General features: G+C 24.5%; 2 protein-coding genes across 3 annotated transcripts; both read left to right on the top strand.

Moving 5' to 3' along the window:
- Nucleotides 1-441: 441 nt before the first annotated feature.
- Nucleotides 442-8,012, top strand: LOC122854853 (F-box only protein 11). 2 transcript variants are annotated; one of them, XM_044155871.1, is made up of 7 exons: nt 442-1,563; nt 2,823-3,125; nt 3,186-4,076; nt 4,173-5,246; nt 6,161-6,379; nt 6,463-6,670; nt 6,781-8,012. In XM_044155871.1, exons 1-7 carry the CDS (start codon nt 1,467-1,469, stop codon nt 6,908-6,910), a joined length of 2,922 nt encoding a protein of 973 aa, XP_044011806.1. In that variant the 5' UTR covers nt 442-1,466; the 3' UTR covers nt 6,911-8,012. The 2 variants fall into 2 exon arrangements, with proteins under 2 accessions (XP_044011806.1, XP_044011807.1); XM_044155872.1 differs by having other exon boundaries at nt 1,147-1,563; nt 2,826-3,125.
- A 1,256-nt stretch (nt 8,013-9,268) lies between these two features.
- LOC122854852 (putative uncharacterized protein DDB_G0282499) lies at nt 9,269-14,345 on the top strand. Its single transcript, XM_044155870.1, has 4 exons — nt 9,269-9,697; nt 10,826-10,882; nt 10,949-11,019; nt 11,103-14,345. The coding sequence occupies exons 2-4, from the start codon at nt 10,858-10,860 to the stop codon at nt 14,283-14,285; spliced, it is 3,279 nt and encodes a 1,092-aa protein (XP_044011805.1). The 5' UTR covers nt 9,269-9,697; nt 10,826-10,857; the 3' UTR covers nt 14,286-14,345.
- Nucleotides 14,346-16,252: the final 1,907 nt, after the last annotated feature.

Below are 16,252 nucleotides of genomic sequence, written 5' to 3'. Positions count from 1 at the left end.
TAACCATGCGTAAATTTATAAAAAGGGATATCCACTATGCAAAAATCGTTTATTAATTTTACCTACTCGGTTTTTAGCTAAACCTTTCAAAAGAAAAACAATTTAATTTGTTGTTAAATACTGATTAAAACAATCTATCTACTTTTTAAAATATTTTTAATTATAATTTTTTTAACGTAACTTTTAGTTTTAAAATATTTATTAACATATAATATGTAAATTTTACAATTAAAAAAGTATTTAAAAGGAAATAATATCATTTATAAAATAAATTTCCTTATATTTTTTGAATTGCCATTAGAAATATGAACATTTTTTCTATTTACATTTCCATTTTCCACATATAACATGTAGTTTCTAGATAAATTTTTGGTAAAAAATAAAAAGCTCCTAGTGACCTAGTAATTTAAGGAGGCAATATTTTGAATACTGTACATCCCCTCCTTAGCAATAGTAAGTACTAAGTACATATATATAAAATACGATTGGCTATACTATACTATAGCCGAAATTCCATCTAATTACTATCTAAATTAGACTTGCGGAACACTCTCTTTTTTTTAGTGTGTGTGTAATTGTGTCCTCGCTCCTCCGGACCTCCGCATCTGGCTGCATAATTACCAATAAATACAGTCAGTCGGTATGTACTATGTACAGTAAATTGTCTGTACATAATATCATAAAAATTATACATTTAATCTAAAAAAAAAAACAGTGCTGTAAAATAGAATTGGCCCAATTTAAATAATAATAGTAGTAATAATAATCTACACCGGTATTTATAATCTGTAATTGTTTCATATAGTGAAGTTGAGTGAAGTGTATAGACAACACCCTTAAATCTGTCATTAATAATTTTTTAATATTTTTTTTTTTTTTTCTCAACCAAGCCTCTCTTTTTTTATCTCTGTCTGACATATGTTTTTTTAATGACACTATAACGTGCTGCCATGTGGATAAAAATTTCAACTAAAACATTGTTTTAAATCTAAAAAAATAATAACCATTTTTTCTCTGTACTTTAAGGACATTAAGGACATTAAGGACATAGTGATTATTGTGTATAAAATTATATTATTTTTTTTTATTATGTTTTAAATTGAATTAAATAGTTACAGTAGATTGATATTTGAGAATGATTATTACTTGAAAAAAAAAAAAAAAAAATTAATGGGTATGACAAAGGTTCCTCGAATAGCTAAATTCACGCTCACACATACTACCTTAAAATATAATTTATTGTATGTGTGTATATCTCTTCCTTCCATGAGAAGATGGCCGCTGTGTTTCGGTAGTAATTTCGTCATTGTCTAGTGAAGTATATTGTTTATCTTAATCATAAAAACAATAAAAAAAAATTTGAATATTAAAATAATATCATATGTGTAATTTAAATAATATACTATTGTAATATATAATATATTGTTTGACTTGTGTAAACATAGTGGACTTGGTGAACAAATAAAATGCCAAGTGCACCGTTTAGTTCGTCGCGTAGCTACGTGAGGCGATCAAGAAGAAAAATAACCAACAGAATCCCGCTTCCATCTCGAACTACATCCGGTATGCACAAGATACTCATAATTATTTAATTAATATTATTAATTACTCCATATTAATTATATATTTGCTGTTAATTTAAAAAATATTTCATCAAATTTTGACAGTTACTTTTCCATGGGCAACACATTTAGTGTAGACAGATTTTTTTTTTTTAATGATGTACTCAATTATTATTATAATATTTATTTAATAATATTAATAATTTATTATTTTAATTATAAAAACAATAGTCATATGCAAATTAATTTGGTCTGTATGCATAATATAAAATAGTACTATTTTCAATAATTATTTCTAACATATTTTAAAATTAGTTTTTAATTTTAATTAATTATTATGAATAATTAAAAATACTATATATTAACAAGATAATCATTTTTTAAATTGTCAGCTTTTTTTTTTTCTTTTTTTTTTCATCTAGATTCAATGTGTGTACATGTATGAGCTACAAATAGATAGAAAAAAAAATTTCTACTTTTAGAATTTATTACGATGCAATGAATCCTAGTCAAAAACTAGACTAATTGTTTTTTTTTATTATTATTTGATGAATCATCAATTTGTCGCACAGTTAAAATGTCATTTTTATTAAATGCCAAAATAGTGTGTTTGACAATTAATTAATTGGACATGTATGTGTGTGTGTGCATATGTAAATTACAGAGCTGCATAAAAGTACTAGGGGTTGTATAAAAAAAGGATGATAATAATAACAACTGACAGCAAAAAAAAAAAATGGATTATTTAATAATTTTTTTAAATGGATTTAGTGATTTATTTGGCTGATTATTAATAAGTTCTTTATGAACTATGTTAAATATTTACAAGACCAATAATAGATTTGTCGACAACTTAACTAGTTAACAGTACTTTTGGTGTTTGATCCCTTGAAAAAAGACGGTACTTGTTTTGATGTCAATTGTCATTGTTGTTTAATATATCAACACACAAAAAAGGCAAGTATTATACAAGCTAGACCGGTTTTAATTTGTCTGTGCTAACTTACTGTGACTGTAATGAACACTTGTTTATGCTTGTTACTACGTATGATGCGGTTCACTTGTTTTGCTATCATTAATACTCATTGAAATTCTATATGTGACCTGTATTTATCAGGGTTATTTGACAGCAAATTTAAAATCATCGACATTTAATTGGTAACAAGAAAAATTTCCATCTTAACATTTGATAATATATATGTAGATTTGTTTTGACATGTGAAAAATATTAAATTATATTTCGTTTTTGTGTATATTTAGCAGAACCATGTGGTCTTTTGTGTCCATCATCAAATCAAATACCTTCAAGTGGTGGAGGAGCAGGTGGCGCAAGAGGTTCATCACCAAGTGTATCAGGTGTTGCAGCACCATCACCATCACCAAGTCCTTCACATTCATCACCATATGATTTAAGACGTAAAAGTCCACCTCATCCTGATCCAGCACCTGGTACAAGTTCTGCATTACCACCACAAGGTGGAAGTAGTATTGTTGTTACACTTGGATCTTTTCCTCTTCCTGCTAGAAAAAGACCAAGAAGAACGTGCTCAACGTCAACTGATGGTAATTATATTATTAATTATATTTTTAATCTTTATATAATTATAATATTTGTTTTTTTAGGTTTAAATACAAATACAGCTGCACATTATCTTCTTTATGAACTACCAGATGAAGTTTTATTAACAATATTTAGTTATTTTCTTGAAATTGATTTATGTCGTATGTCACAAGTATGCAAACGTTTTCAAGCAATTGCTAATGATACAGAATTATGGAAATCTCTTTATCAACAAGTATATCAATATGATTTACCATTATTTAATCCAGCTCCATGTAAATTTGAATTTATATCATCTGATGAATCTGAATATTCAAATCCATGGAAAGAAAGTTTTCATCAATTATATAGAGGTGTACATGTTAGATCTGGTTATCAAGATATAAAATTAAAAGGGCGAAAGTTGCCATATTTTAATACAATCCAAGGTGCCCTGGATTATATTGACGAGTACAAAAGTAGTAATAATACTACCAATACTAACACAAGTGCAAGCCAAAATTCTAATTCTAATTCTACTTCTAATAATAATAACAATAATACTAATAATAGTAATAATAATACTACTAATAATAATACAGCATTAAGTCCGAATAATCAGGCAACAAATTGTCAAAATACAAATTTAAATGAAACAAATAATGAAACACCTCAGCATATAGTATTTCTACATGCTGGTACTTATCGTGGTGAATTTCTTGTAATTGATAGTGATGTTGCATTAATTGGTGCTGCACCTGGTAATGTTGCTGAATCAGTTATTCTTGAAAGAGAAAGTGAATCAACAATGATGTTTGTTGAAGGAGCTAAACGTGCTTATGCTGGTCATGTTACATTAAAATTTACACCAGAAGTTACTAGTACAGTACCACATCATAAACATTATTGTCTTGAAATTGGTGAAAATTGTAGTCCAACAATTGATCATTGTGTTATAAGAAGTTCTAGTGTTGGTAAGTATTTAAAAGTTTAAAAGTTTGTTTTTATTTCGTTAGCATTCTATTCAATATTAATTCTTTGTTTTTTTTTTTTTTCATATTTATCAACAGTTGGAGCAGCTGTTTGTGTATCTGGTGGTGGTGCAAATCCAATTGTTAAAAATTGTGATATATCAGATTGTGAAAATGTTGGTCTTTATGTTACTGATTATGCACAAGGAACATATGAAGATAATGAAATATCACGTAATGCATTAGCTGGTATATGGGTTAAAAATTATGCAAATCCAATAATGAGAAGAAATCATATACATCATGGTCGTGATGTTGGTATATTTACATTTGACAATGGTCTTGGTTATTTTGAAGGAAATGATATACATAATAATCGTATTGCTGGTTTTGAAGTTAAAGCTGGTGCAAATCCAACAGTTGTACATTGTGAAATTCATCATGGTCAAACTGGTGGTATATATGTACATGAAAATGGATTAGGACAATTTATTGATAATAAAATACATTCAAATAATTTTGCTGGTGTATGGATAACATCAAATTCAAATCCAACAATAAGACGTAATGAAATTTATAATGGTCATCAAGGTGGTGTTTATATATTTGGTGAAGGTAGAGGTCTTATTGAACATAATAATATTTATGGTAATGCACTTGCTGGTATACAAATAAGAACAAATTCAGATCCAATTGTACGACATAATAAAATTCATCATGGACAACATGGTGGTATTTATGTACATGAAAAAGGACAAGGTTTAATTGAAGAAAATGAAGTATATGCAAATACACTTGCTGGTGTATGGATAACAACTGGATCAACACCTATACTTAGGAGAAATCGTATACACAGTGGTAAACAAGTTGGAGTTTATTTTTATGATAATGGACATGGAAAATTAGAAGATAATGATATATTTAATCATCTGTATTCTGGTGTACAAATAAGAACTGGTAGTAATCCTGTAATACGTGGTAATAAAATATGGGGAGGACAAAATGGTGGTGTACTTGTTTATAATAGTGGACTTGGATTACTTGAACAAAATGAAATATTTGATAATGCTATGGCTGGTGTTTGGATTAAAACTGACAGTAATCCAACATTAAAAAGAAATAAAATATTTGATGGAAGAGATGGAGGAATTTGTATATTCAATGGAGGCAAAGGTTAATAAACATTTTTATTATTTTTAATATTTAACAAAATTTAACAAAAAAAATATATTGCTAAAGTTAACGAAAAAATTTTAACAGTTATTTTTTTTTTTTTTGTTGAAAATTTACCGTTAATATCAAATAAATTTATAATAAGTTTTTTTCTTCTTTTTTTTTTTCAATCGAAATATTACGGAAAGTATTTATTTTTTTTTATAACGGTTTTTAGTGTGTAAAATATTTTTGTTTGTATTAATTTGAAAGTTATCTAAAAACGAGTTTTTATTAATACGTATGATTTAAAAAATAAAAAATAAAAAAGATATCGATAGGAATTTTTTTTCTGTATAAAGTTTAATTAACGTGTTGGTTTTTGATATATTTATATGAAAAAAAAAATTTACCGCTGTAACATCGAAACTGTATTTCTGTTCTAACTGAAAGAACTGTTCAGCTGTAGTAGATATCTATTGGCCTGGTATAAATGTTGAAGTGTTGAGCTGTTTAACTGTATTGGAAAAAGATATATCTTGCTTATATTTACAGATAAAGACTAGAAAGACCTAGACCTAGTTTTTAGTCGTAATTTTTTACTAACAAGTCTAAGCTAAATAACATTAAAAAAATATTTACAACTTGATTTGATTTATTGATAATTTTATTATGTGATTACTCAACAACGAGCGCTTACTCATTTCTGGCAATACAAGAGAACACTCAAATCAAATATCCGGGAATATTGAGGTAACCGTTTTATCAAAAGAACCGTATAACTTTGCTACATAAGTCAATTTGGGTAACTTTCACTGTTTCAGCGGTAAATTTTTTTTGCATAGATTCATGTTGAAGGTCGTTAATGTTTAAAAAATAATTAAAGCTATTTGTTTTTCATAATTTAAAGTTATTTTTTCTTTGTTATTATTTAGGTGTCTTGGAAGAAAATGATATATTTCGTAACGCTCAAGCTGGTGTTCTTATATCAACACAATCATATCCAGTATTGAGGAGAAATCGTATATTTGATGGTCTTGCAGCTGGTGTTGAAATAACAAATAATGCAACAGCTACATTAGAGTTTAATCAAATTTTTAATAATCGTTTTGGTGGTTTATGTTTGGCAAGTGGTGTCAAGCCAACATCAAGAGGTATATTTTTATTTGTACAAATCTTTGAATAATAATAATTCAAAAATTATAGATAAAATAATTTATAATTTTTTAATTTTTAGGTAATAAAATATTCAGTAATCAAGATGCAGTAGAAAAAGCAGTTGAAAATGGACAATGTTTGTATAAAATATCATCATATACATCATTTCCAATGCATGATTTTTATCGTTGTCAAACGTGTAATACAACTGATAGAAATGCAATTTGTGTTAACTGTATAAAAACATGTCACGCAGGTCATGACGTTGAATTTATCAGACATGACAGGTAATAGAACAATACTTAATTAACATTTAAAGATGTTTAAACAATTTAATTGAGTTTAATTGAATTAAATTTGGCATTTATTTTAACAACTCTAATATTATTATTTACAGATTCTTTTGTGATTGTGGCGCTGGAACATTAAGTAATCAATGTCAACTTCAGGGTGAACCAACACAAGATACAGATACATTATATGATAGTGCAGCACCAATGGAATCACATACATTAATGGTCAACTAAGTTTTTTTTTAAAAAAAACTAAATAATAAAATCAAATTAAATTCAAGAGGTAAATAATCCTTAAATTGAACAATCAAATTACTGAGGTAATCGTGCGTACTTCAAAACGTGCCTCATAATATAATAACGACAGTAATAAGTCGCTAAATTTATTTTAGAAATAATAGTTACAATTTTTTTTATTCTTCCATAATTATTGTATTATTAATTAATTATTATTGACGATAATTTTAAAAATCAAATTTTTAAAATTCTTTTAATCTATATTTTTATTTTTTTTTTTTATTTTATTTGTCATATTCTTTGTTGTAGTAATCATTTTAATGTCGTTCATGTACTGTCATTTCACGAGAGATTCTTTGACTAAAATTAAAACAAAAAATTTGTTTTTAAATTTTACATATATGTTTGTCGAAAACAAAAAAAAAAACCGGGATAAATGAATCATTAAAAATATTTTACTATTTTATTAAAAAAAAAATTTTTCGTGAATTGAATCTCTTTTTAATATTTTATTTAAGAACGAAGAAAAAAAAAAAATAAGTTGTTAGAATAAGCTTTGTATATTGTTAGCAATTATGATAGAGCAACTTGAAAAAAAAACCGAAAAAAAAACAAAAAAAAAAAAAATGAATTTTAGTTTCATTTTATTTGTTGGAAAAAAAAATTTTTTAAATTCTCGATAATTAAGTTTTTTTGTGCGTCAAAAAAAACATTATGATATAAATTAATTGGCAAGTATTATACACGTGTATATGATTTATAATATTTGGTAAATAAAAACCAATTTAATTTAAATATTTGCATCACTTTTAAAAAATAATAAAATTTATAAATAATAGGCAGCGAGTTTTTTGTTAGCTCTTTAAAAGCAGCTAGAATATTATGTATAACAACACACTGCCACAATTTTAATAAAAATTTTATTAGCATTATTACAAACTCGAAAATAATAATAATAATAAAAAAACACCTCTTTAATGCCCTTAATGACAGCTCAGTTTATGTATGACTACTGAGTTTGAATTATAATCAAAAAAATTAAATTGTTTTTGGCAAAATAAAAACAGGAGGAAATAAATATAGATACATTCTATAATAAAAAAAAAAAAAGTTTTAATTTCATACATGTATTAACGACTGACTATCGCAAATATAAAATCGAGTTAAATTGTATCGATTGGTGTGTATACTGTGACTTTGATGAATATTGTGTATGCTGAATATTAATTGCCCATGGGCGAAGTGCATAATAAGACAAAATCATAAAATAATAAAAAAATATTGTATACCAGTGAAAAAAAAAAATAATAATAACAATATTACAACACGCATTTAAATCAACGTGGTATTTGTTCTATTAAAATTTGATGTGTATGTATATAGAAATCACGAAAAAAAAAAACAAAAAAAAAAATTGCAATAGTAATTTTCTGGCTTTAATATTCTTTATTTTTTATTATTTAAATTTAAGTTTTATTTTTATTAAGCTATTTCAAGTGATTAACAATTTTTAAAATATAAAACATATCGGCATTAAATATATCGATTGTAACCGAGTAAATTAAATTTATTAAATAATAAAAACATATTTCAAATGCTTTTGAAAAAAAAAAAACTGATTTATCGATGAACAAAAATTGTATTGCCGTGTTTAAATTACACAAATAGTTACCTCATTATTAATTATTATTTCGATATAATTTTCAGTTTATAAAAAAATTTATTATATTAATTTTCCTATTTTTTTTTTTTTTTTAAACTAAATTATTAAAAATATCGTATATTCAAATAAATATACTTTTTAAATTTATTGATTTTTATGTACTCAGTAATTTAAAAATTACAGTAAAATATACAACAATATATCTATTTTACAAAATACGAATCGTAAAACAAAAAGTGAATTTTAAATTATTAAAAATGAAGAAGTTAAGGATCGATTGTTCAATTAAATCAATTTATTTTAAAACTTTTAATGAACAAGTGACTTAAATAATATCTGGAGATTAAAATTATGATAAAAACTAGTAAATAATTTCGGCTGCTGTTATTGTCAAGCTCTGGAGAATTAAAATACAACAAAAAATTAGTCATATTGGTAGCAGCAATCACTGTCATATTTTTTCATTTGAATAAAAAATATCTTTATTATGTCTTTATGATTTTTAAAATTTATAAAAATGTGTATTAATTCTGGTGTTTTTTTTTTCTAGACTGTTCAAAATTTGATAAATAAATTAATGAAAAAAAAAAAAAAAACCACTGCATTTTCATGCAACTTGAAGTATATAATTTTAAAAAGTAAAAATAATAAAATTGCACATTTTAAACGTATATATATAAATGTAGTTTTTTAATGATATATTATTATAGCAATCATCAACCAGTAGTCATTAAAATTTTATGTTATAAATTTGAGCTTTTAGATCAAGTTTTTCTCATCAGCAGAGAAAAGATATAGATATATTTTTGAAAATTTTTATGACAACTACAATTACTCTATATCTAAAGTAAAAAGTTTAACAAGTATAAATTAAAGAGGGGGATATAATAAAGTATTATACTTTCTTTTGAATTATTTTGGAAGGGGAGGTGAAATAATTAAAGTGAATTGTGAAAAACTTGTTGAAACTTCATACAGTCAACAGATCTGCAAGTGAACGAAATATTATTAGAAAAAAATAATCAAAGTTATTGTGAAAATAAATACATCATAAAAAAAATAAACATAAAATTTATTGACTGCGGAAATAGAATAAATTGTCAACAGAAATAGAAATTAATGTAAGTCAATAATTTCAATATTTTGTATTATCCAAAAAAAACATTATCAGCTGATTATTAAAATTTCATTTAATTTTAAATAGTGATTTTTAAAATTATAAATTCATTGTATTTAAAAAAAAATATATTAAAACTTATCATCATAATGTAATGGGAGAATTTTTAAACATATTTTGTTATCAACTCAAAAATATTAAGAGAAATTTTTTTTTACTATTAAAACTTTTAATGATGTATTTACTTTTACGCTATTTGAAAAATCTCTAAAATAGCGTGCACTACTTAAGAGATCTGTTTAGTAAAAGGGGGTCAAATTTCATGCACAATGCAGTGAATACGCGCATGCATCGTGTTTTTTTTTTAAATTATTTTTTTGCCATATTGAAAAATCATCGTTATTACTGTCAATAAAATTTTCAAATTAATATTAAATATCATTACTAGCAACTACTTGAATATTTCAAATATCATTCACTCGTTTGTGGATATTTATTTCATTTATTCTTTGTGAATTTATAATTTTATTTTCATATACAACATTATTAAAAATTGTTGGATATAATAAATATTATCAACGTCGATCATTCAAAATATTTCATAAGAATAACACACGAGATTTATAAGATAGTAATATCCACACATGTTGAAACATCTACAGTAATAAAAAAACACCAAAGTTTTATGAAAAAATATTGGGATTCACACTTGTAAACATCCTTTAACAAATTATTTTATAAATATGTTTAAGATTTTACAATAATCGCGCATGAACTCACGCGATTCAAAACTTTTTATTATTTTTTTTATTTTACAAATAATTGCTATGAAATTAATGAGTGTGTTCAAAAATTATATCAACAATTAGTTGATTTTTTTTCGATAAATTTATATGGCTTTATTTATTTTAGTAATTTAAATGGATTTATTGAAGATTATTTAATATTATTTTAAATTAAAATAAATAAAAGTTGTTAAAGGGAAAAGTAAATTTCTCAGTCTAAACAGAGCTTGATAGATATTCTGAAAGTAGCATTATAATGCGCATTCTAATGAGCTTCAATAATTATATTTATATATTCTGTATTTACATAAAATGATGAGTTGATGATTTGTATTTTTAATTTCTAGACGCAACATATGTATTTTAGGCTGAAATAGAAATGGGTCTAACTATTATATCTTTATGTAAGTATATTTTTAACTTGTATAAATCAATGTTAATTATTTATTAATCAACTGAATTAATTTTAGGTATTTTTAGCTTGATGATCAAGGGTTTTGAAGCTAATGTTTATTACAAATCTTATCAAGCAAGACCACAGGTAACCAACATGATAAATTTAATTTTTATATATATATTTTAAAATATATAAATTATAAATAATTTAAATACATGTAATTTTAGGCTGCAAATATACCAGTACAAAATAATTGGCGTCCAATAATTCAATATGAAGCTTCTAATAAAGATTTATACAAAAAAAATTCAAATGATTATCATGCAAATATGGAAATTAAAAAAGAAGAATTTGATACATCAAGAAAATATCAACAGCCACAACATTCAAGACATTATTATGACTATACACTACCAAGTATTTTAGGTAGTTTTAGTGTAGTTGGTCATCACATGCCTGATAATCGTAATACAAAAAAAAATAATTATATTCGTGAACCAATGAATATTGGAGAGTTTAATTTTTTAGTTCCACCAACACAAAATATCATTCAAATTGAAAAAGATCCACGTCAAAATATTAAAACAAATTTTGATATTAATAATAAACAAAATTCTCAATTTATTAATAATAAATATGAAAATAGTTTTACACAATTACAAAGTCCAACTGATATTGTTCCAACACATTCAAGTTTTAATGTTAAAAAAATTATTCCACGTCCAGTTACAATTAGCTATCAAGAAGAAATAAATCCAACATTTTCAAATGTTAAAAAAATTATTTCACATCCAGTTTCTATTAATTATCATGATGAAACTATTTTCCAGCCAAAATATGTAGAAAAATATATTTTACCAAGTCAAAATACATCACAAATAAAATATAAAATTCAATCATTTGATCAACAAAATAATTATCATGATGATCGTTTTAAAAGTACAGAAAAATACATACCAACAGCAAGCGAATACGACACGACATACATATCAAACATTTCTCCTGAACATAAGACTGTAAAAAAAAATTGTGACGAACAAAATCATACGATTGAAATTCCAATTGAAAGTAACAATTCAAGTGATTGGAAAGTTGTGTATTTTCAACCTAATAAAACTCATGAATATATTAATAATTCAATAAATTCAACTGAATTTTATTCACCAGAATTATTAAAAACAAGTGGTTTAGATAAATATAAATCAAAAGTAAATGATAGCTTAAGACAAAGTCTTTTAAATAAACAAAATAAAATAACACTTGTACCTTCAAATTTAAATAATGAAACACCAGAAAGTATATCAATAAAACATTATGATGAACAACAATTATTAAATCAACGGCAATTACAAAAACGTAATAAAAAAAGAAAATCATCTTATCAATGTCATGATGGAAATGTTGCTTGTAATAAAAATACAACAAAAAATAATACATCATTTAATAATTTACATACACGTGATTATGATGCTCAAATGATAAATAATTCAACGAAAATGATTTCATCAAAATTAAATAGAAATACAAGTAAATTAACAACAAATTCAGCTAAAAATTTAACTGCTAATATTTCAACACCAATGTCATTAATAAGCTCAACAATTTTTGGTGATTATGAAAAGCCATTATCACGTACTGCAGAACCTTCAACAGATGATGATGATAATAGTAAAAAAATATCTTTGAAAAATTTTGATAATATTAATAATGAAAATGACATTGTTACTGAAAATAATAATTATAAAAAAGATTCATCAACACAATCAACAATTGAACAGTATTATGAAAATACAGACACTACTGTAATGAGTCAACTTTCAAGAGACAAAAAAATTAGCCAAAATTATGAAAAAGATCCAAAATTGCCAACAGAAGATTCACAAAAATTAATTAAACAATCAGATGAAATATTAACAAGTGTATTACCAATAGCAACAACTCCTGTTTCAATAACAGAAAATCCAAAAAGATTAAAATCAACTATGAGAAATAGTTACTTGAATCATCAGAAAGATATTTCGAAAATTCAAAATGCTACATTAAATATTTCAAGTAAAATACAGACATCAGAAACTACATTAAAGCAACCAATTGAAAATAAAAATAAAGCAGATAATTTTAAATCAGAAAGTCTTGAAGAAAGTATACTTGATGATAATCATAACTTGTCAATAATTCAAGTGTCGAATGCACCTGTTAATTATAAAAATAAATCAACACGTTACACAAATATTCCAGCTCTATCAACTAGTACAGATAAATCAATATTTTCAGAGTTAAATTTTACTGATAATTTGGAGCCAATTGATGTTAGTGAAGAATCAACAATTATGAATCAACAGAGTGTGAAAATAAATGGATATGAACATTCATCAAAACATGATAAATCACAAGATTTAATGGCATCATTAGAAAATTTATTTAACTTGACAATTGATAGCAAAAAAAATATTGAAACAACAACTAATTCAAAAGTTGAAAAAAAAGATCATATGACTCTTGTTACAGAAAAACTTACACTAACAACTTCAATGCCTGTTAGAAAAAATTCAAGAACTCGTATAACAAAATACAATAATGGAACACGTCCTCGTTTTAGTGTTAAAGATTATAAAATTAAAATAAATCAAAAAAATTTAACACAAAATAATTTAACAAATTTAACTCAATCAATAAAAACAAATGATGAAAAATATAAATCTTCATATAAAAAATTACATGATAAAACATCAACAACAATGTCAAGTAAAAATATAAATCCAACAATTGAAAGTACAGAAATAATTCCAACTTCAAAAATGATGAGTAATTTTAGTATGAGAAGAAAAAAACCATTGATGTCACTAAATTTAAATAAAAATAATGTTACATTACGTTCAAACAATGACACAAAATTGCACTCAAATAATTTACGAATTAAAACAATTCGACCATTACAATTACAACACAGAACATTTGGTAATAATACTGATTTTAAAAAAAAAATTCATCATGGTAATTTAACAGTAACACCAAATACTTTAAGACCATTAAAAAAAATAGATTTTTCGAAAAATAGAATTAAAAATTTAAATATATTTAATAATAAAAAAAATAAAAAAAATTCAACTGAAAATGTTGATAATTTAGATGTTACTGTTATTCCAATGATGGATCAGCAATCAAGTGCATCAGAAATAATATTAACAACACAAAAAAGTTTTGATGAAGATGATATATCATCAAAGGTATCTGAAAGTGTTGCTCAATTAACAAATTCTGCATCAACACTTTATGATCAACCAGGAATGTTTAAGGCATTATCAGTTTCTAGAAAAAGTTCGATAAAACATGATACTAATGTTGATGTCTCGTGGGATACACCATCATTACCAATTGAAACATTTTTTCAAGATATGGCTGATCAATAATTTTTTATGAAATTCATTTTATAATTTGATAATTTTTTTTTTCTTTTGATAGATTATAAAATTAATGTTTAATTTAATATTTATAACATTGTATTTATTGAATAATAATAAAAAGGATATTTATATAAATATTTTACAAATGTAAGATTAATTTCGATTTACTTGACAATAATTCGATTATATATTGAATGAAATATTCAGTTATTTTCTGAGATAGTATAAGCTATATTATTTTATTAGCTTACTTTTTCTACTTTATAATGCCTTAATAAATTTGAATTTTTGTCCGGCAGTTTTCGAAAATATTGGATTTTTGTATTAGGAACATAGGACTACATAAGAGGTTTTTTGGTGTTTCATAAATCTTACTTCCTCCACTTTATAATCCCTTAATAAATTTGAAATTTCGTCCGGCAGTTTTCGAAAAAATTGGATTTTTGTATCAGGAACATAAAAGTACATAAGAAGTATTTGGTGTTTTATAAACTTTACTTCCTTTATTTTATAATTCCCTAATAAAGTTGATAATTCGTCCGGTAGTTTTTGAAAAAAATTGGATTTTTGTATTAGGAACATAGGACTGCATAATAGAGGTATTCGATGTTTTATAAACTTTACTTCCTTTATTTTATAATTCCCTAATAAAGTTGATAATTCGCCCGGTAGTTTTTGAAAAAATTGGATTTTCGATATTAGGAACATAGGACTATATAAGAGGTATTCGGTGTTTTATAAACTTTACTTCCTTCATTTTATAATTCCCTAATAAAGTTGATAATTCGTCCGGTAGTTTTTGAAAAAATTGGATTTTTGTATTAGGAACATAGGACTACATAAGAGGTATTTGGTATTTTATAAATTTTACTTCTTTTATTTTATAGTTCCCTAATAAATTTAAAAATTCGCCCGGCAGTATGTTCGCCTAATAGCTCGATAACTTACCGTGTATTTAAAAAAAAAAAAAATTTAATTCGTATCAGGAACACAGAATGATAGAACATAATACAAACATATGTATAAACATAACATAAAAAAAAAAATTTTTAATCTTTCTTTCATAAATAAAAACTATTTTCAACATCCTGTTGCTTGCTGGAATTAGGTACAATCTTAAAAAAACATTTGTTTTTCTATACTAGGATAATATTGTCATTAGATAAATAAATTCGGGTCACCAATTGCTTAATGATGTGCTCATATGTTTATCAACAAGTTTGTTTTTCATATTGGGTTTTTTCAAATATTAATTACCTGACAAGTCATTAAATAGCCAGATATATTCGTGTTATATTCTTTATCAACAAACAAACTCAATCTGTCGTATAAGCCTAATAGTTCGTTATTCACTTTTCACTATGTAAGTATACTGTCTTAAAAAAATCATAAAAAAAACAATTGACTTTGATTATAATAAATAATTTTTTCTTCACAGATTATCTAATGCAAAATTATCGTTGTTAATATTTATTATTATTGTAAATACCATTAAAAAAAAAAACAAGAATGCTTCATAGGATTTTTTCGACAATGATTTTTTTAATAATACTCTTTGTTTGTTATAATTTTTGTGCTGGTTGTGATACTGGTTATTGGGTAACACTTGTCAGAATGGAAACGATGAATTTATGTGAGGAATTTTGTCCAGCTGCTTGTTCTGATTATAATAGAATATCTTTACGTCCTCGTTCTAGATGTGAAAGAGATTACTTTGATTCTAATATAATCTTTTCATCTCAATCTGGTTCATGTACGTGTTGGATTTCAACATGTATCATTAAAGAGTAGCTAAACACAATAAAACTTGAAAACAACACAAATTTATTTTAATAATAAATCACGATTAAACTGATACAAATATATTATAAAAATATTGATTAATAATCTCCTTTTCTTTGTTAAATAATATGTTTAAGTTTTGTTTATATAATTAATAAATTATACTAAAATTTATTCAAGCACAAATTGAT

This window comes from Aphidius gifuensis, linkage group LG4 (genome assembly GCF_014905175.1).
Source record: "Aphidius gifuensis isolate YNYX2018 linkage group LG4, ASM1490517v1, whole genome shotgun sequence".
Taxonomy (NCBI): Eukaryota; Metazoa; Arthropoda; class Insecta; order Hymenoptera; family Braconidae; genus Aphidius; species Aphidius gifuensis.
Note: the sequence above shows the minus strand (reverse complement) of the source record. Positions and strands in the feature narration are given on the sequence as shown.